Below are 27,672 nucleotides of genomic sequence, written 5' to 3'. Positions count from 1 at the left end.
CGACGTCACCCGGGGTGGCGTGTGGTGTCGCCGTGTTAGCTTGCGACGTCACCGGGGCTGCTTGGGATGCCACCGCGTTGGCTTGCGACGTCACCGGCGCGGCCGTGGGGGCCGGGGAGGGTCGGGGGGACGTCCCTGCCCCCCGGGGGGACGTCGGCGGCGTCCGCGGGGACGTCGGGGGTGGCCCGCGGCGACGTCGGGGTGGCCCGCGGCGACGTCGGGGGGGCCCGGTTGGCCGTCCCAGCGGCCCGCAGGCGCTGACTGGCGCGGGTGCCGGTGCGCTCGGGAAGGGGCCGGGGGGGACCCCGCACCCGCCGGGGTCGCCGGGGTCCCCCGGGACCTTCGTCCCCCCCCCGGGGTGGTGGCCGCCTCCTCCTCCTCCTCCTCCTGGGGGGGCAGGCGGAAGCGCCCCCCGCCCTTGGCCTGGTCGATGTCCTTCCGTGCCGCCTCCACCTGTTCCTGCAGGGGAAGCACCCGTGGGTGCCCCTGACCCGTAGCCGGGCTCCCCCCCCACCCCGAGCACCCCCTGCCCCTCGGCGAGACCCTCGTGGGTGCTCCTTGCCTCACACCGGGACCAACCCGTACACGGGGGGCACCCACGGGTGCCCCCACCGCTAACGGGGAACCACGGGTGCCCCCTGACCCATAACGGGACCCTCCGGGTGCCCCCACCCCACAGCGAGACCCCCTCTGGGTGCCCCCAACCCAAGGCGAGACCCTCTGGGACACCCACCACCCAGCAGGACCCCTCCAGCCCCCGCCATCCGGGGTGCCCCCAGCCCCATACCAAGATCCTGAGCGGCGACCCCCCCACCATAGCCACCCCCCAATGGGCGGCGGTGCCCCCCCACCCATGGGTGGGCCCCCCCCCCCCCCCCCCCCGCCACACACCTCCGCCTGCTTCAGCTCCTCCCGGCTGACGTCCTCCAGCGACGCCTCCAGGAAGTTCATGGCGTAGCGCTCGATGGGCGTCAGCTGCAGCGCCGGACGGACACCTGGGTCCCTCGGACGCCGGCGACCCCCCAACCTCCCCCTGGATGCCTGGGTGGCCCCAAACCCTCCCCGGACACCTGGGTCTCCCCTGGGTCCCTCCAGACCCCCAACCGCCCAGGTTCTCCTGAACCCCCTGGAGATCTTGGTCCCTCCAGACCCCCCAACCGCCCAGGTTCTCCTGAACCCCCCCGGAGATCTTCCAATTCCCAACCACCCAGGTTCTCCTAAACCCCCCGGAGATCTTCCAATTCCCAACCACCCAGGTTCTCCTAAACCCCCTGGAGATCTTCCAATTCCCAACCGCCCAGGTTCTCCTGAACCCCCTGGACACCTGGGTCCCCACCTGCTCGACCAAGGCAGCAATCTCCTGCTCGGCCTTGGAGAGTTCTTCCTCGGGCTCGGGGCCGCCGCGCTCCTCCTCAGGGCTGAGGCTCTCGCTGAACTCGGCCAGCGCTGCCACCCGCTCCGCCTGCGCCTGCGAGGCCGCTCGGATGTCCTCGGGGTCCTCCGCTCCACACAGCGCCTGGGGACACGGGGACGTCAGGGGGACATCAGGGAGATCAGAGGATGTTAGGGGTACTGGGGACATCGGGGTGGTTAGGGACACGGGGGACACGAGGGACACAGGGATGTGGTGGACGTCAGGGATGTTGGGGCCATCAAGGATGGTGGGGACATGAAAGACATCAGGGATGTTGGGGACATCAGGGAGATTGGAGGAGATCAGGGGACATCAGGGGTGTTGGGGCCATCTGGGATGGGATGTTGGGGACATTGGGGAGATCAAGGGACATCAGGGATGTTAGGAGACACGAGGAACAGCAGGACGATTGATGGACATCAAGGATATCAGGCAGATTGGGGGACAGCGGGAGGACACAGGCTTGTAGGGGATATCGAGGACGTCAGGGATATTAGGGACATCAGGGGACATCAAGGAGATCTGGGGACATCAGGGGTGTTTGGGGGCATTAGGGACATGGGGGACATCAGGGGACACAGGGATGTGCGCGACAGCAGGAACATCAGGGAGATGGGGGCACATCAGGGATCTTGAGGACATCAGGGCCACCAGGGGACATGGGGTGGCATCGGCATCGGGGGAACGCAGGGTGACGCGTGGCCCCACCTGCTCGAGGATGTGGGTGCGCCGGGTGGCCGCCGGGTCCTCATCCTCATCGGGGGGGACATCCCCGTCTCTGTCTTTGTCCTTCTCCTTGTCCTTCTCCTTCTCCTTGTCCCTGTCAGGCTCCCGGCGTCCCGGCTCCTCCGGCGCCATGTCGAACAGCTCCCGGATCGTTTGCTGAGGGGGAGGGATTGGGGGGGGGGGTGGTCAGCGCCAGGCCTGCACACCTGGGTGCCCCCTGCCACCATCAAGCCATTGAGATGCGGCTCCAAGATGGGACCAGGAGGAGGTTCCTGGACACCTGGGTCCCCATGGCGGGGGTCCAAGGGTGTCGGTGCCCCCCTCCGGACGCCTGGGTCCTCGGCTACCTGTTTGAAGTAGGCAGTAGTGAAGTTCCCCCCCTCGATGGCCATATCTCCCAACATCCTCTTCTGGTTGGCCTTCTTGAGGATGTTCTCCTCCACCGTCCTCTCGCTGATGAGCCTGAGAAGGGGACACGGCGGTGGGGGTAAGGTGACGACGAAGGACCCAGGCATCTCGGCGAGGACCTAGGCATCCAGGAGGTTCAACGTACCGGTAGATGTGGACGTCGCGGGTCTGGCCGATGCGGTGACACCGGTCCTGGGCTTGGGCGTCCATGGTGGGGTTCCAGTCGCTGTCGTAGAAGATGACGGTGTCGGCACCCGCCAGGTTGACGCCGACACCGCCGCTGCGGGTCGAGAGGATGAAGCAGAAGATGCGCTTGTCGGCGTTGAAACGCTCCATCAGGGCCTGTGGGGAGAAGCACGGCGCCGCCCGGACACCGGGGTCCCACGTTAGAGGGAGACCCAGACACTCGGGTCCCTCCCGGGCACCAAAATCCTCCGTGCCACCATCAAGCCGTTGAGATGCGGCTACAAGGTGGGATCAGGGGGAGGTTCCTGGAGACCTGGGTCTCCGTGGGGGGGGTCCAAGGGTGTCGGTGCCCGGACACCTGGGTCCCCTCCTGGACACATGGGTGCCCCCCTGGACGCACGGGTCCTCCGTGCTACCGTGAAGCCATTGAAATGTGGCTACAAGGTGGGATCACGGGAAGGTTCCTGGAGACCTGGGTCTCCACGGGGTGGGGGGGGAGGGTGTCCGAGGGTGTCGGTGCCTGGATGCGCGGGTGCCCCCCTCCCCCCGCACCTGGCGCTGCTCGACGCGGGTGCTGCCGTCCAGGCGCAGGTAGATGTGGCCGTGGTAGGTGAGGAAACGCTCGAGGACATCGAGCATCCGGGTCATCTGGGTGAAGATGAGGACGCGGTGGGCCCCCGCCTTCAGGCGCCGCAGCAGCACGTCCAGCGTCTGCAGCTTCCCTGGGGGGGGACGCCGGCGTCACCGGGGGCCACCGCCAAGAGGGAGGGGCAGGGTGACCCTCCCCTTTGGGATGGGGACGGGGGGTGGTGGCGGTTGGGGTGGGGTCACGGGGACATCAGTGGGGGCACGAGGAGATCAAGGGGGACGACGTTAGGGACGTGGGGACATCAGTGCGGACATCAGAAGGGACACGGGGTCACCACTGGGGACATCACTAGGGGACATGGGGACGTCACTCAGGACGTGGGGACATAGCTGGGGACATGGGGTCATCAACGGGGACATCGTTAGGACCCACGGGGACATCAGTGGGGACACTACTGGGGACACGGGGTCAGCACTAGGGACATCACGATGGATGGGGATGGCGCTAGGGACATGAAGACATGAGTGGAATCATCCCTAGAGACACGGGGACACCAGCGGGGACACTGCTGGGACACGAGATCAGCACTAGGGACATCGTTAGGGACACGGGCGAGGACACGAGAACATCAGTGGGGTCATCACCAGGGACACGCGGACATCAGTGAAGACATCACGAGGGACATGGGGACAACACGAGTGATGCAGGGACATCAGTCCCCAACATCCCAACACCCCAGGTGTCCCCGACACCCCCGTTGTCCCCAACAGTCCCCAGAGTCGGGGGGGGAATTAGGCGGAGATCAGGGAAGCGGGTGCTCGCGCAGCACCCAGCTCCCCAGTGTCCCCACCCCCCCCGCTGTCCCCAGCCCCCCCGCTGTCCCCGACACCCCCCCCCGCCGTCCCCAGCACCCCCGCTGTCCCCCACGTACCGCAGTCGTACTGGATGAGGCGCAGGTCGGGGGAAGTGGGTGCGCATGCTGCGCAGCACCCCGGTGCAGGGCTCGCCCGCGGGGCGCCAGCTCCTCCCGCAGCCCGCTGCTCCAGCTGCGCCCGTTGGCGCAGGCGCCAAGGGGGGGGGCGGCAGCTGTGCAGGGCCACCCCCCGCGCCTCCACCGGCGGCAGCACGAAGATGAACCTGCGGGGGGGGGGGGGTGGGGGGGAGGTGTCAAAGAATTGGGGGACACCCCACCCCCCCAAAAGGCCTGGGACCCCTCACCCCTGGAGCCCACAAAACCCCTCGGACCCCTTCGCGGATACCTGGGTCCCCCCCAAACTTCTGGGTCCCCCAACGCCCCCCCCCCCCGAATACCTGGGTCCCCTCAAACCCCCTGGACCCCCCAAAAACCCCCTCAGATCCCCCCAACCCCACCGCCCCGAAACACCTAGGTCCCCCCAAAACCCCTGGATCCCCCCCAACACCCCCCCAAATGCCTGTGTCTCCCCCCAACCCCCCTGCACCCCCAGACCCCTCCCCAGACACCCAAGTTCCCCCCTAAACGCCTGGGTGTCCCCCCACCCACACACCTGGGTCTCCCCAAACCCCTGGATCCCCCAAAACCCCTTCCCAGATGCCTGGGTTCCCCCCAAACCCCCCCTCAAACACCTGGGTCCCCCTCAAAACCCCCTGGATACCCCCAAATTCCCTGGAAGCCCCCCCCCTTGAATGCCTAGGTCCCCCCAAAACCTACAGCCCCCCCCAAACTCCTCCCCAGACTCCTGTGGTCCCCCAAATCCTCTAGACCCCTCCCCAAACACCTGGGTCCCCCTGAACGCCTAACCCCCCCCCCCCCCCCAAACTCCCTGGCTCCCCCCAAACCCCCAGTCCGTCCCAGTCCCGTCCCCTCCCCTGACCCCTGGGGCCCCCGTACCTGTCCAGTAGGGGCTGGAGCTGCCGTAGGCGCTGGGGGGGGGCGAGGACGGCGCGGGCCAGGGCCCCCCCCCGGGGGTGGGGTGGGGGGGGGGCAGGGTGCAGAGCCCCAGCACCTCGCTGCCGTAGACGGGGGCCAGCCCGCAGCGCAGCTCGTTCAGCCGCAGCAGCCGCTCCAGCCGTTCCGCCCCGGCCCCCGGCCCCGCTTCGCCTCCAGGGATTCCTGCGAGGGGGGGGAGGTAGGTCGGGGAGGGTGGGATCGACACCCCCAGAACGGCTAGGACCCCCCCTCAGCACCCCTAGACACCCCCCCCCACCTGAGTCCCCTCCCCCCACTTCATCTCCAGCACCCCCTGTGGGGGAGGGGGAGGGGCACGACACCCCCCTCCCCCGCGGAGTGTGTCCCCCCCCCGGACCCCCCCGTCACCCCAGACCCCACCCCCCCAGGGTGTCACACATGCCCCCCCCCCCCACTCCAAACTGCTCACCCAGCGCCCCAGACCCCTCCCCCCCACAGAGACCACTGGGTGCCCACCCCTCACCCATGGGTGCTCCCCTACCCCTGGGTGCCCCCCCCAAAATCCCCCCTTTGGGTGATTGGCCCCCCCACCCCCCAAATTCCCCCTTACACCCCCATAGAGACCCCAGGGTGCCCGCCCTTCGCCCATGGGTGCTCCCCTACCCCTGGGTGCCCCCCGCCCCCCAAATCCCCCCTTACGCCCCCCACAGATGCCCCCCCCCCCCCCATGGGTGCCCACCCAATACCCCTTAGCCCCTCACTGTGGCCCCCAGCGTGCCCGTTACAGGTGACCCCCACCCGCGGGTGACCCCCCCCACTTCCCCAGGGTGCTTACCAGGTAGAAGGGGGAGCGGCGGGGGGGGCGGGGGCTGGCGGCGGGGGGGGCAGCCGGTGGGGGGTGGGTGCTGGGGGGGGGGCTGGGTCCCCCCGGCCCCTCAGGCTCCTCTCGAGGGGGGGGCAGCGGCGGCGGCGGGGGGAGCTGGGGGTGCCCCTGGGGGGGGCGGCGGCTGGCAGCAGCGGCGGCAGGGGGGGGCCGCGGGTGCCGTGGGTTGCTGCAGGTGCTGCTGGGGAGGGGGGCAAAAGAAAAGAGGGGTGTCGGGGGGGCCCCCAGGGGCACAGGAAGCCCCCCCAAGGAAGGGGGGGGGGCACCCATGGGCGCTGAGGGGAGGGGGTGCAGCCACTCACCCATCAGATCGGGGTCCGGCGGCGGCGGCAGCGGGGGGGGACGCCGGCGGCGGGGGGCCGCGGGCAGCACCCGTAGCAGGGGCCGCGCCGGGGGGGGCCGCGGGGGGGGTCGGGGTGCGGGTGGGGGTGCCGGTGGTGGGGCTGGGGGTGCTGCCAGCCCGTCGCGGGGTGCCTGCCGCACCACAATCTTCACCACCCCCCCGCTGTTCACCAGCGGCGTCGGCACTGGGTGGGGGGGCGGGCGTGTCAGACGTCCGCCCTCCAAAAAAGCCCCCTGACCCCCACTCCCCCACCCTGCCCAGCACCCGGGGGGGGGGGGGGGGGTCCTGAGGGTGTTCTGGGGGGTCCCAGGGGCGACTCAGAGGGTCCTAGGGAAGGCTCAGGGGCACCCAAAGGAGTCCCAGGGGCACCCAGAGGGATCCTGGGGGGCTCAGGGGCACCCGAGGGGGGTCCTGGGGGCTCCCAGGGGCATCCAAGAGGCCCCTCGAAATAGGTCTCGGGGCTGGGGACGGCGTGCTTAAGAGCACCCAAAGGGGTCTTTGGGGGGGGGGGGGGGTCCCAGGGCACACCAGGGGGGTCCTGAAGGGTCCCAAGGGGGCTTAGGGGCATCCTGGGGTGGTTCAGGGGCACCCAGGGGGTCCCAATGGTTTGGGGGGGCACCCAGAGGGATGCAGGGGACACCCAGAGATCTGGGGGGTGCTCAGAGACACCCAGGTGGGTGCTGGTGGTTTGGGGGGACACCCAGAGATAACCCCCCCCACCCTTACCTTGAGCGGGTGGCGATGGGGAGGCCAATGGTGGGGGGCTGGGGGGGGGTCCCGGCAGGGGGACCCCCTGCGGGGGCCGGGGGGGGGCGACGGGTGCCAGCAGGGTGACCTGGGCGGGGGGGCCCAGGAGCGGGTGCTGCCCCCCAGCCGCCACCAGATGCACCACGTTCCCTGGGAGGGGGGAGCACAGGGGGGTGTCAGGGGACACCCCACACCCCCCTCACCCCCCAAAAACTGGGGAGTGGGGGGGTAGGTCTTTGTCAGGGTCCCCCTACAGCCCCAACCCCCCCATGTGGCGGTGCCCACCCACTTTTGGGGGTCCCCCCCCCATTTTAGGGTCCCTCACCCTGCCTTAGGGGGCCCTCACCTTTGGGGTTCCCTACCCATCTCAGTGGGTGCCCACCCCCAGGGGGTCCCCACCCACCTTTGGGGGAGTCCCCCCCCCATTTTAGGGTCCCTCACCCATTACTGGGGCTCCGCTCCCCGTTTTGGGAATCTCCATCAATTTTGGGGGTGTGTCCCCCCCAGCCAGGCCCATCCCATAAAGAAAGAACCCCCATTTTGGGGATACAGCTGGGGGGTGGGTCACCCCATTCCCTACCTCCCCCAACCATACCCCCCCCTCAAACCGATGGGTTGTCCTGTTTAAAAAGGGGGGGCACCCCTAAAAAAAGAGAGAAGTATACAGTGCAAAAAAAACCCCCCCAAAATGGGGGGGGGCGTTCCCCCAACTTACGTGGGAGGCCGCGGGGGGGGGGCGAGGGCCAGGTGCCGCAGCGGGGGGGGCAGCCAGGGTGAGTTTGCTGCCCTGCAACTGCAGGGTGAGGGGCTTGGCCCCCCCTGGGGTCGCCCCCCCTGGGGTCCCCCCCGGCCGCTGGGCCAACGCCGCCAGCTGCCCGATGCTCACCACCTCGCCGGCTATGGGTGGGGGGGGGACGACACACGTTATTGGGGGGGCCCCCCCTTTAAACGATGGGGGGGGGTCCCCCAAAATGGGAGAGCGGGGTGTTTGGGGGGCGGGGCTACTTACAAGGCAGGCGGGCCTGCATGTCGGGGGGCCAGCAAAAGGCGCTGCGGGCCGGGACCGGGGAGGGCGTATGCAGCCAGGGGGGGCCCCCCCTTGCCCCCCAAAGTGGGGTTGGGGGGCGGCTGGGGGGGGGCGAGGGGTGCCGGCTGCGGGGGGAGCGGCCAAAGGAGTGGGCGGCAGGGCTGCGGGAGGGAAGGAGTTAATGGTGAAAGGGCGGGGAGGGCCCCGCCTACATGGCACAAACCCCACCCACGTTGTACAAGCCCTGCCCACATAGCTGCCCCACCGCCCTGCAGCCCCTTTGCTCAGTGCCCAGGGTAAGGTGCTGGCCCCGCCTCCCTTACGAAGCCCCACCCACTCTGTACAGAGCCCCGCCCATTCTGTTCCTGGCTTCTAAGCCACGCCCCCTCCCAGGCCCCACCCCTGCTGCACCATCTCCACCTCCTGCATTGACTGTTAAGCCCCCTAAGCTCCACCCACTTTCCCCAAGCCCCGCCCACAAGCAACCATAAGCCACATCTCCACCTCAAGCCCCGCCCCCCTCCCGGCAGACCACGCCCCAAGTTTAAGCCCCACCTACCTTAGACCCCCCTCAAACCCCACCCCTCCACCTCAAACCCTGCCCATTTACCCACACCCCTCCCAAGCTCCACCCCTCCCCAAAGCCCCGCCCCACCCTCTCACCGTGGGCGGGGCCGGCGGGGGGCGGAGCCAGCGCAGGCAGCAGGGGGGGGGGGGGGCCGGGGTGGGGCCGCCAGGGCCAATCCCAGCCCCAGCCCTAGCCCCGCCCCCCCGGGGGGCAGCAGGGGGGCAGCAGCGGCAGCAGGCGGAGCCCCACCAGCAGGGGCGGAGCCTACCGCGGAGGGGGCGGGGACAGGGGGGGCAGGAGCCAGCAGGGCAGGAGCCAACGTCACCCCGGGAGGGGCGGGGCCCACCAGCAGAGGGGCGTGTCCGGCGGGCTGGGGGGCGTGCCCAGTGGGTGAGGGGGCGTGTCCAGCAGGCGGAGGGGCGGGGCCGAGGGGCAGCACCCCCAGGGGGGCGGGGGTCCCCCCTCCGGGGCGGGGGCTGTTGAGCAGAAGCACCGCCCGGCTCTCCGCCTTCGGCACCGGCTGCAGCATCCTGGGGGGGGAACACCGGGGGGGTCCTGAACGCCGATGCGCCCCCAAGGCACCCCAAAAGCCCCCCCAGGGCACCCCAAAACCTCCCAAGGCACCCTGATCCCCCCCCCAGGGCACCCCGACCCCCCCAAAACCTCCCAAGGCACCCCCCCCAGGACACCCTGACCCCCCCCAAGGGCCCCAGCACCATCGCATTGACCCCCTGGTGTCCCCGAGGCGCCCTCATCACCCAAGTGTCCCCACGGGGTCCCTGGTGTCCCCCCAACACCCCCCACCCCAGTGACCCCCCAATGCATGCCCGAGGTGTCCCCAAGGCCATCCCAGTGTCCCCAAGTTCCCCCCGTCACCCAAGCGTCCCCAAGACAACCATGGCATGTCCAAGGCCATCCCAGTGACCCCAAGGGTCCCACCACCACCCCAGTGACCCCAGGGCCACCCCGGTGCCCCCACCGTGCCCCTCACCGGTTGACTTTCATGCGGACGGGCTTGGGGCGCGGCGGGGGGTCAGGGGCGGCGGCGACGTCCTCCACCAGGCGACGCGTCACCCGCCAGCGGGGCAGGAAGGTGTCGGCGGCGTAGCGGGACACCCGGCCCTCCAGGGCCACCAGGTCGAACAGCCCCATGTCCACGTGCTGTGGGGACACCGCAGGGATGTCACCTGCTGTCCCCCACTCCCACCACGATCCTGGGCACGGTGGCACCTCGGGCCATCGCCTCTGTCCCCTACACCCCCAGTAGATGCCACCACGTGGAGGCGGTGGCGGCCCTGGCTGCTGGTGACAATGACACGGTGGCCTGTGACACTTCAAGCCATCCTACCTCTCAACTGTGTCCCCATAACCTTGGCCAAGAAGACCTTGAGCCCTTCATCTCCTGCATCCCATGTTCTCTACCTCCTCAGAAGTGCCACTACAGGTCACAGCGGTGGCCCCAGGTGCTGGTGACAATGAAATGGTGGCCTGTGACACCCCTGCCTCTCACCTGCATCTCCATAATCCTGGCCGAGAAAACGTTGAACCTTTCACCTGATGCATCCCGTGTCCTCCACCTCCACACAAATGCCACCACAGCGTCACCCTAGCGCCTCTACCTCCTCCGAAGTGCCACCACAGGTCATGGTGGTGGCCCCAAGTGCTGGTGACAATGACAGCGTGGCCTGTGACACTCCTATCTCCATAATCCTGGTCAAGATGACCTTGTATCCTTCACCTGATGCATCCCGTGTCCTCCACCTCCCCACAAATGCCACCAGAAGGCCACCCTAGTGCCTCTACCTCCCCACAAATGCCACCAGAAGGCCACCCTAGTGCCTCTACCTCCTCACAAATGCCACCAGAAGGCCACCCTAGTATCCCTGAGTGCTGGTGACCCCACCAGGTCACCCAACGCCACCTCGAACCATCTCCTGGTGCCCCCCAAACTCTTCCACGGCCCAACCCTGCGTGCTCCACTGGCGTCCCTGATGCCGTCACCTTGAAGGGGTCGGGGTCGAGGGCACGGAGGACGAGGGAGGCGGTGACGAAGCAAATGCCTTCAGTGATGAAGGGCGAGTGGACAGGCCGGGGCTCGAAGAGATCGGGATGGTTGCAAACCTTGCGGAGCTGCATCAGCACGTTGATGACGCTCATGAAATGTCCGCTGGCCAGGGTGGCCTTGGTGCTGTCGGAAAAGGGAACACGGAGAAGGTCAAGGGGGGGTTTGGTTGCGGGTGACGGCGTAGGGGACGCGTGGGGACGCGTGATCCACCTGGCCTGGCCCATGAAGTCATCGTAGAGGTAGCGCTGGCGCTTGGAGAGGCGGCACTTGAGGACGTGCTCGTACTTCTTGGGCATCTGCTTCTCCACGTCCACCTTCAACCGGCGGAGCAGGAAGGGGCGGAGCACCTAGGAGAGCGACCAATCAGCTGCCGGCAAGTTTTGGGGTTCCACCCCACAATATAGAGGTGACCCCCCCCCCAGCAATAAGCTGGGGTGGGGGGGGGAACCGTGGGGTGGAGGGAATGGGGTGGGGGGCATCTCCAGTGTGGGCTGTGGGGGGACTTGGGGTGCGGTCTGAAATGGGGGGACCCGCAGGTGCACCCCCAAATGGGGTTACACCCCACCCAGCTGCACCCTGAAATGGGTGTACCCCAAAATAGGGGTTACCCTGAGTCAGCTGAGCCCCAGAATGGGGGTACCCACACCCAGCTGCCCCCCAAAACAGGAGTCACCCCAAAATGGAGGTTACCCCCAACCAGCTACACCCCAAAACGTGGATACCCCAACTCTGCTACACCCCAAAACCGGGGTCACCCCCTACAAGATACCCCCCAAAATGAGGCCCTCCCCCACCCAGCTACACCCTAAAACAGGGATGCCCCACCCAGCTACACCCCAAAACATGGCCCAACACCCCCCCTCTCCAACTACAACCACGTGCCTCCCTCCCCGCAAACCCAGGGTGCCCCCCCCACCTTATGGAGACGCTTGACGAGGCTCTCGTTGTACTCCTGGCTACCCTCGATCATGCCGGTCAGGGGGTTGGAGAACCACTCCTTGAATTCCCGGTGGGACTGGAAGACGCGGGGCATCAGGAAGTGCATCAGGGACCACAGTTCCATCAGGCTGTTCTGCAGCGGCGTCCCCGTCAGCAACAACCGCCGTTGGCTGCGGAGAGGGAACACCCACCCGTTAGCCCGCCGTGCACCCACGGGTGCCCCCACCCCCAGGGGACGGTTACAGAGGACTCACGGGTTTCTCAAGGTTGTTACAGAGCAACCCCAGGCAGCTACAGAGCACCCGCGGGTGCCCCCCCGGTGGCTACGGCGCACCCGCAGGTACCCCCAGGCAGCTACACAGCACCCACAGGTACCCCCAAGCAGTCACATTGTACCTATGGGTACCCCCAGGCAGCTACAGAGCACCCATGGGTGCCCCCAGGCAGCTACAGGGCACCCAAAGCAGTTACAGAGCACCCATAGGCGCCCCTAGACAGCTACAGTGCACCCATGCGTACCCCCAGGCAGCTACACAGCACCCATGGGTGCTCCTAGGCAGTTACACAGCACCCATGGGTGCCCCTAGACAGCTACAGTGCACCCGCGGGTACCCCCAAGCAGTCACATTGCACCCATGGGTGCCCCCAGGCAGTTAAAGAACACCCATGGGTGCCCCCGGGCAGCTACAGGGCACCCCAAGCAGTTACAGAGCACCCACGGGTGCCTCTAGACAGCTACAGTGCACCCACGGGTACCCCCAAGCAGTCACAGAGCACCCATGGGTACTCCCAGGCACTTAAGGAGCACCCATGGGTGCCCCCAGGCACTTAAGGAGCACCCCAAATGGTCACAGAGCACCCATGGGCAGCTACAGCCGCGTGTCGGGGCACCCCCAAGGAGCAGCGCCCTAAAACGGGGGTCACGCTCCACCAGCTGCACCCCACAGGACAGGCTGCACCCAGTCCCCTCCCGGGGTGAGCACCCATGGGTGCCCCCCAACGCCTCCAGACTGCCCCAACATCCTCAGCACCCCAGGCTGTTTGCCAGCACACCCGGCTTGCTGAGCACCCTGAGGTGTCCGACAGCCCCGTGGGGTGCTCTCCCAGCACCCGTGGGTGCCCCCCACCCGCTCGCCCCCTCCCGCCGCACCTATTGAAATTGAGGAGGGACTGCCAACGCTGAGACTTGAAGTTCTTGATGTTCTGGGCCTCATCCAAGATCAGATACTTCCAGTTCTTCCGGCGGAAAGCTTGATGGTCCTGCAGGACCAGCTTGTAGGAGGTGATGCAGACGTGGAAGGCGTTGGGTTTGGTCCAGCCCTGGGTGGGGTGGGGGGGGCCAGCAGGGTCAGGGGGGGTCCGGGGACCCCCCCAAACCTCCCCACCCCACCCCCATAGAGTTGGGGTTCACCTGCCGCTTCAGCCTACGCTCCTTCTGTGCCCCGTAGTAGGTGAGGATCTTGAAACTGGGGCACCAGCGTTTCAGCTCCATCTCCCAGTTGAGCATCACGCTGGTGGGCACGATGATGAGGTGGGGGCCCCAGCTGCCTGCGGGGAGGGGGGGACGGTGTCAGGAAGAGGAGGGGTGGCACCCGTGGGTGCTCAGGGAACCCGTGGGGACCTACAGAACCTATAAGGAGCCTACAGCACCCCTGGCTGCTTAGGCAAGTTCATGAGAACTTACAAACCCTATGAGGAGCCTACAGCACCCATGGGTGCTCGAGGAGCCCAGGAGGACCTACAGACCCTGTAAGGAGCCTACAGCACCCATGGGTGCTCGAGGAGCCCAGGAGGACCTACAGACCCTGTAAGGAGCCTACAGCACCCACGGGTACTCGAGGAGCCCAGGAGGACCTACAGACCCTGTAAGGAGCCTACAGCACCCACGGGTGCTCAAGGAGCCCAGGAGGACCTACAGACCCTGTAAGGAGCCTACAGCACCCACGGGTGCCCGAGGAGCCCAGGAGGACCTACAGACCCTGTAAGGAGCCTACAGCACCCACGGGTGCTCGAGGAGCCCAGGAGGACCTACAGACCCTGTAAGGAGCCTACAGCACCCACGGGTGCTCGAGGAGCCCAGGAGGACCTACAGACCCTGTAAGGAGCCTACAGCACCCACGGGTGCTCGAGGAGCCCAGGAGGACCTACAGACCCTGTAAGGAGCCTACAGCACCCACGGGTGCCCGAGGAGCCCAGGAGGACCTACAGACCCTGTAAGGAGCCTACAGCACCCACGGGTGCTCGAGGAGCCCAGGAGGACCTACAGACCCTGTAAGGTGCCTACAGCACCCACAGGTGCTCAGGGAACTGGCAGGAACCAAAAGACCCTATAAGAAGCTTACAGGACGCAGAGGTGTTCAGAGAGCCACTAGAAATCTAAAGACCTGAAAAGGAGCCCACAGCACCCATGGGTGCTTGGGGAGCCTGTAGGGACCTACAGACCACTCAAATATCTCACGGCATTTAAGGGTGGTCAGGCAGCGCTAAGATGGGTCTTGAAGACCCTACAAAGACCCCACAGCACCCAAGGGTGCTCAGATGGGCCCTAGAGACCCTACAAAGACTCTGCAGCACCCAATGATACACAAGGACAACCTAGGTGGGCCCTACAGACTCTGCAGCACCCAACAGTACCCAGCAGCTCCCACCCAAGACGCCGAGCACCCCCCAAAGCCCCGGCAGAGACTGGGGACCCTCCAGGGATGGGTGGGGGGCACCCCTCACCCTTCTCGCAGGCGAGGTGGGCCAGGAGGGAGATGGTTTGGATGGTCTTGCCCAACCCCATCTCGTCGGCCAAGATCCCGTTGAGTTTCTTCTCGTACATGGTGACCAACCAGTCCAGTCCGATGTGCTGGTACTCCCGTAGGGTGCCCCGCAGCAGGTGGGGAATGGGCGTCTTCACCTGGGAAGGGTGCAGCGGTGGGCGACCCCCTCCCCGCAGCACCCATGGGTGCCGGGGGCGGGGTGGGGGAAGGGTTAGTTACCTGGGTGGTGGCCAAGGTGTAGCCCTTGGGCTGGAGGCTCTCGGCGGCGGCGGCGATGTCGGTGATCTCCTTCTTGGGGGTGGGGGCGGTGGTGGGGGGTGGGGGAGCGGCTGGTGGGGGCCCTCCTGGGTGCTCTTGGGTGCCTGGTGGCGGGCAGGGGTCTTCGGGGGCGGGAGCACCCGCCTCGGTCTCCTGCTCCTCTTCTTCCTCCTCCTCCTCCTCCTCCTCTTCTTCTTCTTCCTCTTCCTCCTCCTCTTCTTCCTCCTCCTCGTCCTCCTCTTCCTCCTCTTCCTCCTCCTCGTCATCGCTCTCGGCCGCTGGTGAATCTGGACGCGCACACATGGGTGCTGAGGCTGGGGCCAGTGGCAGCACTCATGGGTGGCCCTGTGGTACCCCAGGGGTGGCCCTATAGCACCCAGGGGTGGCCCTACAGCACCTGCGTGGGGGTCTCTAGGACCCATAGCTGGCCCTACGGCACCCAAGAATGACCCCATAACTCCCAGTAAGACCCCATAGCACCGGGGACACCCGTATAACACCCAGGGGTGGCCCTACAGCACCCACGGGTGGCCCCATACCAACCAGGACTAGCCCTGGAGGACCCATAGATGGTCCTAGAGCACCCATGGGTGGCCCACTGTTACCCAGGGTAGCCCTATGGCATCTGGGAGGGGGGCACAGCACCCATGGGTGGCCCTATGGCACCCAGGGGAGACCCTATGGCACCCAGGGGTGGCCCTATGGCTCCCAGGCGTGGCCCCCCCGCCCCCCCCATCCCCCATTGCCGACCCCTGTGCCCCCCCTACCCTCCCAGGGACGGTCCCCAGCCCCACTGCCCCCACCCCCAGCACCCATGGGTGCCCCTACCCGAGCGGGTGCTGCTGGCGCCGGGGGGAGAGTCACAGTCGGAGTCGGCGAAGGCGCCGGCGTACTGCTGCAGCAGCTCCTCCATCGGCAGCGCCCCTGCGGAACACGCACACGCCTGGCACACACGGGGCGGGGTGTGTCCCCTCGCCCACACATGTGGGTGGCCCCGTCTCCCTGCACACGCGTGTCCCCACATCCTTGCACGTGTCCCCGTCTCTGTGCACACACATCCCCGTGTCCCTGCACACACGTGTCCCTTGTGTCCACACGTCCCTGTACACGCATCCCTGTGTCCCTGCACACACGTGTTCCATGTGCCTTCACGTGTTTCCATGTCCACACACGTCCATGCATACATATCCCCCATGTCCGCGCACGTGTCGCTGCACACGTCCCTGCACACGTCCACCATGTCCACACACACACGTATCCCTCACATCCACGTGTCCCTGCACATGCGTGTCCCCCACGTCCACACGCGTCCCTGCACACACGTCGCCATGTCCTTGCACATGCATGTTACTGTCCACACACTTGTCCCTGCACATGCGTGTTCCTGTGTCCCTTCATGTTTCCGCGTCTGTATGTGTCCCTGCACACACGTCCCTGTCCGCACACACGTGCCCCTATGTTCGTGTCCCTCACATCCACACACGTCCCTGCACGCATGTGTCTCATGTCCAGTCTCCCTGCACATGCGTGTCCCTCATGTCCATACACACACGTCCCTACACACACATCCCACGTGTCCCTCACATCCACATACACGTCCCTGCACATGTGCGTCCCTCATGTTCACACGTCCCTCACATCCACACATGTCCCTGCACACCCATCTCCCATGTCCACACACGTGTCCCTGCACACGCATCTCCATATCCCTATACACGTGTCCCTCATCCACACACACGTATCCCTGCACACACGTGTCCGTACACATGCATCCCTCATGCCCACACGTGTCCCTACTACATGTGTCCCTGCACACACGCGTCCCTCACATCCACACACACGTCCCTGCACACGCATCCCCCATGTCCACGCACGTGTCCCCGTGTTCCCCCCGACACGTCTCTGCACACGCGTGTCCTTGTGTTCACCCCCCACATGCCCCCACCTCTCCCCCGGCTCTGCATCCCCACGCATGTGTGTGCCTGCGCCCCGAGCCCGGGGGTCTTTGTGGGTGCTGGGGGGGCACCTGTGGGTGCTGCGGGGGGGGGAGCACCCCTGGGTGCTGTGCCTACCCTCGCGGGCCAGGTCGTCCAGCTCCTGCTTGTGGTCAATGTCACCTTCCAGCCGCTCCTGCGCTGCGATCGTCTCCTCCTCGTCCTCGCCTGTGGGGACCCAGCGGGTGACACCAGCCCCGGGGAGGGGGGGGGGTGACACTGTCCCCAAGGGGGTGATGGCCCCGGGGCACCCAGCCCATGGGATGCAGGAGACCCGGCGGCGGGGGACACGGTGACAGAGTCCCCAGTGGGTGACAAAAAGCCCTGGGAAGGGTGACAAGAGCCGCAGGGACGGGTGACAAGAGCCCTGTTGCGGGTGACAGACCCCCCCGAAATGGGCGTCAGAGCCGTGGGGATGGGTGACAGAGACCCAGAAACGGGTGACAAAGCCCAAGAATGGGTGACAGATCCTCCCAAATGGGTGACAGAGATCTGAGAGACATGTGACAGACGCCCACAAGTGGGTGACAGAGCCCAAAGACAGGCTACGGCTCCTGGGGACAGGTGACAGCCACCCAGGAACAGGTGACAGTGCCCCAAAAAAGGGTGACAGGCTCCTGGGGACAGGGGACAGACACCCAGAAATGGGTGACGGAAGCCAAGGAGAGATGACAGAAGCCTGGGGACGGGCGACAGCCCTCAAGGACAGGTGACAAATCCCTGGGGATGGATGACAGACCCCCAGAAATGGGTGACAAACACCAAGGACAGGTGATAGACCCCTGGGGATGGGTGACAGAACCCTAGGAAAGAATGACAGACCCCCAGAAAAGGGCGACAGAACCCAAGCACGAGTGACAGACCACAAGGACGGGGGACAGCCCCCTGAGGTCAGGCGACACAGTCCCAAAAATGGATGACACACATCAAGGACAAGTGACAGTGCCCCAGAAATGGGTGACAGACCCCCTCACCCCCCCCCCGAATGGGTGCCAGAGCCCAAGGACGGGTGCCAGCCCCCGCGTCCCGTCCCTGCCCCATCCCGTCCTCACCTTCCTCCTCCTCGGCCGCAAACTCCTCGTCCTCCTCGCGGGGTTCCCAAGGCCGCTTGTTCCTCCGCAGCAGCGCCTGGGATGGGGTGGGGGGACACAAGACACTGGGGTGAGCGGGGGGGGGGTCCCAAGTGGGGGCATGTCCCCAAGGTGGGGCGCAGGCTGGGGGGTTACCTGGGGGGGCAGGGACCCCAGCAGCTCCTCCAAGGGCAGCTCCCCCTCCCGCTTGAGCAGCTCCAGCTCCCGGCGCCGCGCCTCGGGGGGGGGACCCTCGGCGACGTCCTCGTCCTGCGGCTCCATGTCCCCATCTTCTGGGGAGGAAGAGGCAGGGGAGGGGCTCAGCACCCATGGGTGGCACCCAGCCACCCTCCCTGGATCCCACCCTCCCTCTTCATCCTTGGGGGAGCGGTGGGGTCTTTGTCACCTCCCCAGCACCCACGGGTGCCCTCGTCCGCCTTCCCCCTCCGCTCCAGGTGTCCCTGTCCCCCGCGTACCCATTCCCTCTGGGTGTCACTGTCCCCTCCCCAGCACCCATGGGTACCCCTGTCCCCCCTCTTCCCTCCCCAGCACCCATGGGCGGGCCTGTCCCTCTTGTCCCCATCCTCTCTGGGTGTCACCACCCCCCCCCAGCACCCATGGGTGTCCCCGACCCTCTGTCCCCTCCCCAGCACCCCAGAGTGCCCTCTCCCCTTGTCCCCTCTCCAGTGTCCCCAGCACCCCTGGGTGCCCCTGTGTCCCCGACCCCACGGTGCTGGCACCCACCTTGGTGGGCGAGGTGGGAGTGGGGGGCGGGGGGACCCCGACGGGGCGCCCCGGGGGTGGCCCGGGGGGCGTTGAGGCTTCGGCTCAGCAGGTCCGAGTACTTCTCGGTCTGGCCCACGATGAAGTCCAGCTGCAGGTCCAGGGCCTTCTTCCGCTTCTCTTCCAGCCGTGACTGCTGCTTGAACTGCACCACCTGCGCCGACCACTGCGCCTCAGCACCCAACGGCCCCCATGGGTGACCCAATGGCACCCAACGGCCCCCGTGGGTGACCAAGGGCCACCCAACGGCCACCCAGATGACCAAGGGCCACCCAATACCACCCAACAGCCACCATGAGCAACCAGCGGCCACCCAGCAGCCACCAAATGGCCACCATGGGCAACCAACCCCCACCCAATGGCCACCATGGGCCACCACAGATGACCAACGGCCAACATGGATGACCAACGGCCACCCAAAGGCCACCACAGGCAACCAACAGCTACCCAGTGGCCACCATGGGTCACCAATGGCCACCCAACAGCCACCCAGATTACCAAGGGCCACCCAACAGCCACCATGGGTGACTAATGGCCACCCAACAGCCACCCAATGGCCACCATGGGCAACCAACTACCACGCAACGGCCACCATGGGCAACCAACTACCACCCAACGGCCACCATGGGCAACCAACTACCACCCAACGGCCACCATGGGCAACCAACTACCACCCAACGGCCACCATGGGCAACCAACGGCCAACGTGGATGACCAACAGCCACCCAACGGCCAACGTGGATGACCAACAGCCACCCAACGGCCACCATAAGCCATCAACAGCCACCCAACAGCCACCATGATGATTAAGGCCCACCCAATGCTACCCAATGGCCACCCAACAGCCACCAATGGTTGGCAATCAACAGCCAACCAATGGGCAACCAACATGGATGACCAACAGCCACCCAACAGCCACTGCAGGTAACCCAACAACCACCCTGTGGCCACCACAGGCAGGTCACCCAACGACCACCACTGGCCACCCAACTGCCACCATAGGCAGCCAACAGTCCCCCAACGGCCACCATGGACCACCAGAGGCCACCTGACAGCCACCACGGGCAACCAACAGCCACCCAGCAGCCAACACGGGCAACCAACGGCCACCTAATGGCCACCATGGGCAACCAAGAGCCATCCAACAGCTAGAGCAGCCACCCAACAGCCACTGCGGGTGACCAACGGCCATCCAATGGCCACCATGGACAACCAGCGGCCACCCAACGGCCACCATGGGCAACCAGCCACCACCCAAGTCACTGTTGGCAACCAACAGGCAGCCAATGGCCACCACGGGCAATCAGCAGCCACCACAAGCAACCAACAGCCACCGCAGGCACCCAATGGCCACCCAACAACCACTGCAAACAGTCAAAAGCCATCACAGGCACCCAGTAGCCACCCAATGGTCACCCCGGGCAACGAACAGGCACCCAATGGCCACCACAACCACCCAACAGATGACCACAGGGCACCATGGGCACCCAATGAGCACCTAGTGGCCACTACAGGCAACCATTGGCCACTCACTGGCCACCACAGGTGACCACCGGCCACCCAATGGCCACCATGGGCACCCAGTGGGCCACTGCCAGCCACTGCAGGTAACCGCCAGCCGCCAGAAGCACACACTGGCCACCACGGAGCCCAACAGCCACCCAATGGCCACTGAGGCCACTAACTGGCCCCTGCGGGCACCCACTGGCCACCCACTGACCACCACGGGCACCCACCGGCCACCCACTGACCACCATGGGCACTCACTGGCCAACCGCCCACTGGCCATGTGCTGCAGCACTACAATAGCAAGACAAAACAGCTGTCAAGGGTGATGGTGGCCACGCAAGGGAGCTTGGTAGCCCAGTGGGGGCTGGGGATGCGGTGCTGAGCACCCTTGAGTCTCCCAGGGGTGGTGGCCACCCCAGGGAGTTTGGCAGCCCAGTGGGGCTTGGGGATGTGGTGCTGGGCACCCTTGGGTGCCCCAAGAGTTAGTAGCCACTCAGCAAGGGCTGCTAGCCCCAATGAATGACCACGCTGGAAGGGGACTGCATGTGGGGATGCCCAATGGGCGGTGGCCAGCCAGGGGGATTTGGTAGCCCAGGAGTGACCAGGCTCAGCAGTGACAAGAAACTGGGCACCCCTGGGTGCTCCTGGTGGGGGGGGTCACCCAGGGGGTTTGGTGGCCCAGGGGTAGTAGGGATGGGGTATGGGGACACACAGTGGGTGGTGGCCACCCAGGGGTTTTGGTAGCCCAAGCGTGGTAGATCGTGGGGTGCCAGGCACCTTTGGGTGGTGGCTATCTAAGGGGGTTTGGTAGCCCGCGGTGATTGGGTATGTGATGTTGTGCACCCATGGGCGCCACAGGGAGGGTGGTAACCACCTGAGGTAGTTTGGTAGCCCAGCGGTTGCCACATTAGGACAAAACGGCACGCTAAGCACCTTTGGGTGTCCCAAAGAGTGGGGACCACATAGAAACACTCGATAGCCAATAGGTGGTTAATGATGTGCTGTTTGGCACCCATGGGTGCCCTGGAGCTGGTGGCCATCAGGGAGAATTTGTAGCCCAAGAGTAGCTGGACTGAAAAACGACAGGGTGCTAAGCACCCTTGGGTGCCCTGGGGGTTGGAGGTCACCCAGAAGAACTGGTTGCCGCTCAGAAACGTTGGTGGCCCAAGGGTAGCTAGATACACACTGCCGAGTACCCATGGGTGCCCAGGGGGTGGTGGCCACCTGGTGGGGGTCAGTAGCCCTGGAGGCGGTGGGAGGTGTGTCAGGCACATGCTGCCCAGCACCCATGGGTGCCCTGGGGGTGGTGGCCACCCAGTAGCTCCCCATCCAAAGAAAAACATCCAAGAACCCTAGTGAGACCCCAAAACCACGTGATGACCCGTGGTAGGCACTCGGGGGGGGTGGCACCCATGGGTGGGGGTCACCCATGGGTGGGGTGGGGGGTCATCACCTTCTCCACGTTGCTCCAGAACTGCTTGACCTCCTTGGCAATGGCAGCGGCCACCCGGCGTAGCTTGGCCTGCTCCTCCCGCTTGGCCCGCTCCTCCTTCTGCCGCTGCTCCTCGTGGTGCCGCATCACCATCCGCACCACCTGGGTGGGGGGCACCCATGAGGGGATCCTCCCAAACTCCCGAAGTAGGGGAGGGGACTCTCGGGTGGCTGCTGTAGGGTTGAGCCTGCCCTGAAGTCCTTCCAAACCCATTGGAGATGCCACCAGAGGTTCTCCAAGGGGTTGAGCCTCTCTCAAAACTCCTCCAAACCCCTCAGAGACGCCACCAGAGGTTCTCCAGTAGCTACCATGGCATTGAGCCTCTCCTGATGCTCTTCCAAACCCCTCAGAGACGCCACCAGAGGCTCTCCAAGGGGTTGAACCTCCTCCAAAGCTCCTCCAAACCTCTTGGAAATGCAACCAGAGGTTCTCCACTGGCTACTATGGGGTTGAACCTCCTCCGTTGGCTGAGCCCCCTCCCATCCCCATGGGTGGGGAGCCCACCTTGCGGGCGACACCCCTCTTCCAGCGCCGTTCCTGGGCAAAGTCGGCAGCCAACCACTGCATCTCCTCGCAGAGATAATCCCAGTGGACCTTGGGGCGGGCCGGCTCCGGGACCTTGGGCAGACGCCGCAAGGACCAGAATCCTTCACGCTTCATCTCCGCCACCCGGTGCTCCACCTCGGCCTCCTGCACGGCACGGCAGGGGTTAAGTGCGCCCCCACCCCCCCCCCCCAACTCCCCTCGAAACCCCCATGTGGGATCAGAGATTCTCCAGGGGCTTATATAGGGTTGGGTTAAGCCCGATCGCCGCCCCCCCCCCCCCCCCAAATGTGTCCTATAGGAGGCCAAAGATTCTCTGGTGGCCAATATAGGGTTGGCTCGGCCCAAATCACCCCCAGGAAGACCCTAAATCCCCCCAAAACCTGTTCTATAAAAGGACAGAGATTCTTTGGGGGTCAGTATAGGGTCGAGTCAGCCCAAATCACCCCCAAAAGACCCTAAATCACCCCCCAAAACCCCCCCCAAATCTGTTCCGTAAAAGGATTTTCTGGGGGGCGATATACAGTTGGGTCGGCCCAAATCATCCCCCAAAAAAACCCCTAAATCCCCCCCCCAAACTCTTCTGTAAAAGAACAGAGATTCTCTGGTGGCTGATAAAAGGTTGGGCCAGTCCCAATCGCCCCCCAAAACTCCCCCAAAATGTGTCCCATGTGAGCTCAGAGATTCTCCGTTGGCTGCTATAGGGTTGGGTCAGCCCCAAGGACCCCCAAAATGCCCCTAAATACCCCAAAACACTTGTTCCATAAAATAGCAAAGATTCTACAATAGCTAATATACAATCGGGCCACCCACAAGTGACCTCCAAAACTATGCTAGTGCCACCCAAAACGCCTCCTAAACTCCCCCCAAATGAGACCAGAAATTCTCAAGTGGCTGTTATAGGGTTGAGCTGCCCCCCTAGTGCCCCCCCAAACGAGACCAGAGATTCTCTGGTGGCTGCTATAGGGCTGAACCAACCCCCCCGAGTGCCCCCCCAAACCCCCCTTGTGCCCCCCATACTCCTCCAAACGAGACCAGAGATTCTCCAGTGACTGCTATAGGGCTGAGCCCCCCCAAACCCACTGCCATGGGGAGGGGTCTGGGATCCAAAGCCGCGGCGGGGGGGGGGGTGCTTACATGCTTGGCCTGCTCGGCGATCTCGGCGTGGGTCTTGTCCCAGAGGCTGGGGGGTTCCGGGGGGCCGGGGGGGGCCATCGGGGCGGGGGGGGGCCGGCGGGCGAGGAGGCGGGGGGCGAGACGCTGCCGGGGGAGCCCGAGGAGGCGGGGGACACCGGGTTGCTGCCCGTCATTCTGGCCGGAGGGAGCTGAGGGGGGGGAACATGGTGGGGGGCGTGAGGGGGGGATCAGGTTTTGGGGGGGGTGGGAGGGGGGGGTGGTGTCTCAGGGGGACTTGGGGGGGGGGGTCTCAGGGGTGAGTTTGGAGGGGCAACAGGGGTTGCGGATGAGGTATGGGGGGGCTATGAGGGTTGTGGAGGGATTTGGGGGGTCATGGGGGGGAGAGTCAGGGGGGCTATAAGAGAGTAGGGGTGGGTTTGGGGGGGGGTCTTTGGGGGGGTGGGGTGAGTCTTGGGGGGGTCTATGGGGAGTTTCAGGGGGCTATAAGGGGGTGGAAGTGAGTTTGGGGGGCACAGATGAGTCTTGGGGGGGGTCTATGAGAAATAAGGGTATGTTTGGGGGGAAGTTTGGGGGGGGCCACAGCTGAATTGGGGGGGGGTATGTATGCCGTAGAGAACTTTGGGGGGGGTCTCTGGGGCTGTGGGTGAGTTTGGGAGGGGTACAGAGAGTGGGGGCAAGTGTTGAGGGGCTGGTGGCGATCGAGGCTGTTTGGTGGGCAACAAAATGGGGGGGGGGCTGGTAGAGGCTGGGGCTCACTTTGGGGGGGCTCAATGACCAGGGCTCAGCTTGGGGGGGAGCAACAGGGGTCCTGGCTCAGTTTGGGGGGGCTACAGAGACCATGGTTCAGTGGAGGGGGGGGGCAATGGGGGTCCAGGCTCAGTTTGGGGGGGGTCATGGCATTCACTTTGGGGGTGCAAAGATCAGGGGGAGTATTTTGGGGGGGGCCCATGGAGAGTGGGGGGGTCATGGAAATTGGGGGGGGTCACTTTGGGGGCACAGATACTGTGGGGGTCCACTTTGGGGGTGCAGAGCCCCCCCCCCCCAGCCAGTGCTCAGCACCATGGGGGGGGATTTGGGGGGGTCCCCCCTCGTCTCCCCCCCTCCATCCCCTCACCTGGGGGTGCAGCGGCGGGTGGGGGCAGGGTGGGGGGCGGGGGGGGGGGCCCCGGGGCCGCCCGCCTGCCCCAGGGCATGCTGGGAAGGGGGGGGCCTCATCCTGCGCCGGCGGCCGCCGGGCCGAGCCCTCGTCCAGCTCCTGGGCACCCGGGCGGCCCAGCCTGTGCTCCGCCGAGCCGCCTGGAAGTGTGTGGGGGTGGAATGTCAGGGTGGGGGGGCACCCATGGGTGCTGCCCCATATTCCCCCCCTCCAGCACCCATGGGTGCTGTCGCCCCACCTGTGTGCGCGGGGCCCTCCTCCTCCCTCCTCACACTCCACTTCCACGGTGTCGGTGGCGCGGGGGGGGGGCGTTCCTGGGGGGGGGAAGGGGAGTGGGTGACCCCCACCCATGGGTGCTGCCCTCCCCAAAACGGCCCCTAAATGACAGGGAGGTCCCTGCCCCCATCCCTGACCCCAGGCGCCCTCTGAACTTTGACCTGTGCCAGAGGGGTGCCCCACCTGGGGGTCCCGTACCCCACTGCAGGACCCTCAGGCTGCCCCACAGCAGGACCCTATGGGTGCCTCACACTGGGGTCCTTCACCCCACTCGGGGGTCCCCTGCCCCACGCTCGAGGTCCCCAAACCCCCTAACAGGTGCCTCAAGGTGCCCCATATTGGGGTACCTCTGGGTGCCCCTCCCAGGAGACCCTCTGGGTGCCCCACATTGGGGTCCCTCCCCCTACACCCAGCTCCCCTGCCCCACAGCAAGGTCCCCAAGCCCCACACAGGGGTCCCTCACCCCACAGCAACACCCGCGGGGTGCCCCAGATGGAGACCCCTCACCCCACACTGGGGTCCCTCTGGGTGCCCCACATGAGAGTCCCTCACCCCACAGCAACACCCTCGGGGTACCCCAGATGGAGACCCCTCACCCCACACAGGGGTCCCTCACCCCACAGCAACATCCTCAGGGTGCCCCATATTGGGGTCCCTCTGGGTGCCCCACACGGGGGTCCCTCACCCCCACAGCAACACCCTCGGGGTGCCCCATATTGGGGTCCCTCACCCCACACCGCGGTCCCTCTGGGTGCCCCACACGGGGGTCCCTCACCCCACAGCAACACCCGCGGGGTGCCCCACATCGGGGTCCCTCACCCCACACTGGGGTCCCTCTGGGTGCCCCCCACCCCACAGGGCGGTCCCCAAACCCCACGGGGGGGGTCCCTCACCCCACACAAACACCCTACGGGACACCCCCCCCCCCCAACGAAACCTTCCCCCCACACCGTCTCTCCCCCCCCCCGCCATCCCTCCCCCCACATCGCCCTCCCTTCCCCCCCGCCCCTCCCCCTACTTCCCGCCCTTTCCCGGGGAGGGGGAGGGGAAAGAAAGCACCGCGCTCCCGTTACCGATCGCTCCCGGCCGTTCCCGCCGCAGCCCCGGCACCTCACCGGGGGGGGAGGAGGAGGAGGAGGAGGAGGAGGAGGAGGGGGAAGAGGGGGAAGGTGGCGGGGGGGGGGGGGGGGAGAAGAAGGAGGAGGAGGAAGGGGGGGGGAGGCGGGCGGAGGGACCCGGGGAGGCGCCTCCCGCTCCGCCTCCGCCGGCCTCAGCCCCGCCGCGGAGCCGCCGCCATCCGCCGCCGCAAAATGGCCGCCGGCCCCCCCCTCTCCCCGCCCTCCCTCCCTCCCTCACACCCGCCCGCCCTCCCCCGCCGTCTCTCCCCCCCTCCCTCGTTCCGCCACCCCCCCCAACCTCCACCCGTTCTTCTTCTTCTTCTTCTTCTTCTCCCCCCCCCTCCTCCTCCTCCTCCTCCCCCTCCTCCTCCTTCTTCTCCCCCCCCCTCCCCGCCGCCGCCGCCCGGGGGGCTCACGGGAAATGGAGTCCGCCGCAGCCGGAGCCAGCGGCAAAATGGCGGCGGCCGCCGCCGCGCGCGCTGCCGGCGGAGGGGGCGGGGCCGGAGGGGAGGGGTGGGTGGTGGTTGGTTGGTTGGTTTGGTGGTGGGGGGGGGGGATGAAATCTCGCGAGAGCTCTGCCCGCCGGTGGTGGCGCTCTCGCGAGATTTCACCCACAGTCTTTTTTTTTTTTTCCCCCTCTCTCTCTCTGTCTCTCTTCTCGCCGAGGCGCGCGCCCTCCCGGGGTCTCGCGAGAACGCGGCGGGGCCGCGAGAAGCGGGAGGAGGAGGGGGGGGAAGATGGCGGCGGGCGGCGCGTGGCGGCCCGGACACGCCCCTCCCCCCGCCCCGTCGAGGGGGGCGTGGCCTGGGCGAAAGGGGCGTGGCGCGCCGGGAAAGGCAGGCAGGTGGCTCCGCCCCGCGGCCCCGGCGGATGACGGAGGGCGCCCACCCCTCCGAGTGACGTCACTTGCCCGGGCACGTGGCGGCGAGGCGGCTCCGCGGGTGATGGCGGCCATGTTGGGTCAGGCCCAGAGAATCATGGGAGGTTGGCCGTGTCGCGTCAGCCCCAGAGGATCACGGGAAGGCGGCCGTGTTGGGTCAGCGGCTCCCCCTCCAGGTCAGGGCGTGGCCTCAGGGAGGCGGGGCAGGCAGTGGGGGCGGAGCCTGTGCAGGGAGGGGGCGGGGCCTTCAAGCAGGCTCTTCTCCGTCACCCACAGGGACATCGGTGGGACGGAGACGTCTCGTGCCCCACGCGGTCCCTCCTCACAGCCCCCCCATGTCCCCCACAGCCCCCCGTGCCCCATACGTCCCCTATAGCGTCCCCTCCAGCCCTCCATCCCCATACGTCCCCTATAGGGTCCCCTCCAGCCCTCCATCCCCATACGTCTCCTATAGGGTCCCCTCCAGCCCTCCATCCCCATACGTCTCCTATAGGGTCCCCTCCAGCCCTCCATCCCCATACGTCCCCTATAGGGTCCCCTCCAGCCCTCCATCCCCATACGTCCCCTATAGGGTCCCCTCCAGCCCTCCATCCCCATACATCTCCTATAGGGTACCCTCCATCCCCATACGTCCCCTATAGGGTCCCCTCCAGCCCTCCATCCCCATACGTCTCCTATAGGGTCCCCTCCAGCCCTCCATCCCCCATCCGTCTCCTATAGGGTACCCTCCATCCCCATACGTCCCCTATAGGGTCCCCTCCAGCCCTCCATCCCCATACGTCTCCTATAGGGTCCCCTCCAGCCCCTCGCCCCCCATCCGTCCCCACAGGGTCCCCTCCCTTGTCCCCTATAGCCCCCGTGTCCCCTACAGGCACGCTGTTCCCCCCCCCATCTCACAACACATTGGG

At 66.4% G+C, this 27,672-nt stretch overlaps 1 protein-coding gene across 1 annotated transcript; it reads right to left on the bottom strand.

Annotated features, from left to right (window-relative positions):
- Nucleotides 1-33: 33 nt before the first annotated feature.
- On the bottom strand, nt 34-24,804 carry SRCAP (Snf2 related CREBBP activator protein). Its single transcript, XM_052775107.1, is given in 34 exon segments — nt 34-459; nt 892-975; nt 1,337-1,516; nt 2,123-2,296; nt 2,488-2,602; nt 2,694-2,890; nt 3,287-3,456; nt 4,255-4,460; nt 5,194-5,251; nt 5,254-5,386; nt 5,389-5,415; nt 5,510-5,545; nt 7,164-7,334; nt 7,900-8,081; nt 8,194-8,372; nt 8,875-9,309; nt 9,771-9,940; nt 10,781-10,967; nt 11,055-11,191; nt 11,761-11,953; nt 12,934-13,103; nt 13,195-13,331; nt 14,508-14,685; nt 14,768-15,093; nt 15,635-15,730; nt 16,879-16,968; nt 17,853-17,928; nt 18,027-18,163; nt 18,615-18,807; nt 21,616-21,756; nt 22,159-22,344; nt 23,335-23,522; nt 24,449-24,630; nt 24,729-24,804. Coding segments are annotated over 33 exon segments (5,400 nt in total). The 5' UTR covers nt 24,528-24,630; nt 24,729-24,804; the 3' UTR covers nt 34-90.
- Nucleotides 24,805-27,672: the final 2,868 nt, after the last annotated feature.

The sequence above is a fragment of the Harpia harpyja genome, chromosome 28, assembly GCF_026419915.1.
Source record: "Harpia harpyja isolate bHarHar1 chromosome 28, bHarHar1 primary haplotype, whole genome shotgun sequence".
Classification (NCBI taxonomy): domain Eukaryota; kingdom Metazoa; phylum Chordata; class Aves; order Accipitriformes; family Accipitridae; genus Harpia; species Harpia harpyja.
Note: the sequence above shows the minus strand (reverse complement) of the source record. Positions and strands in the feature narration are given on the sequence as shown.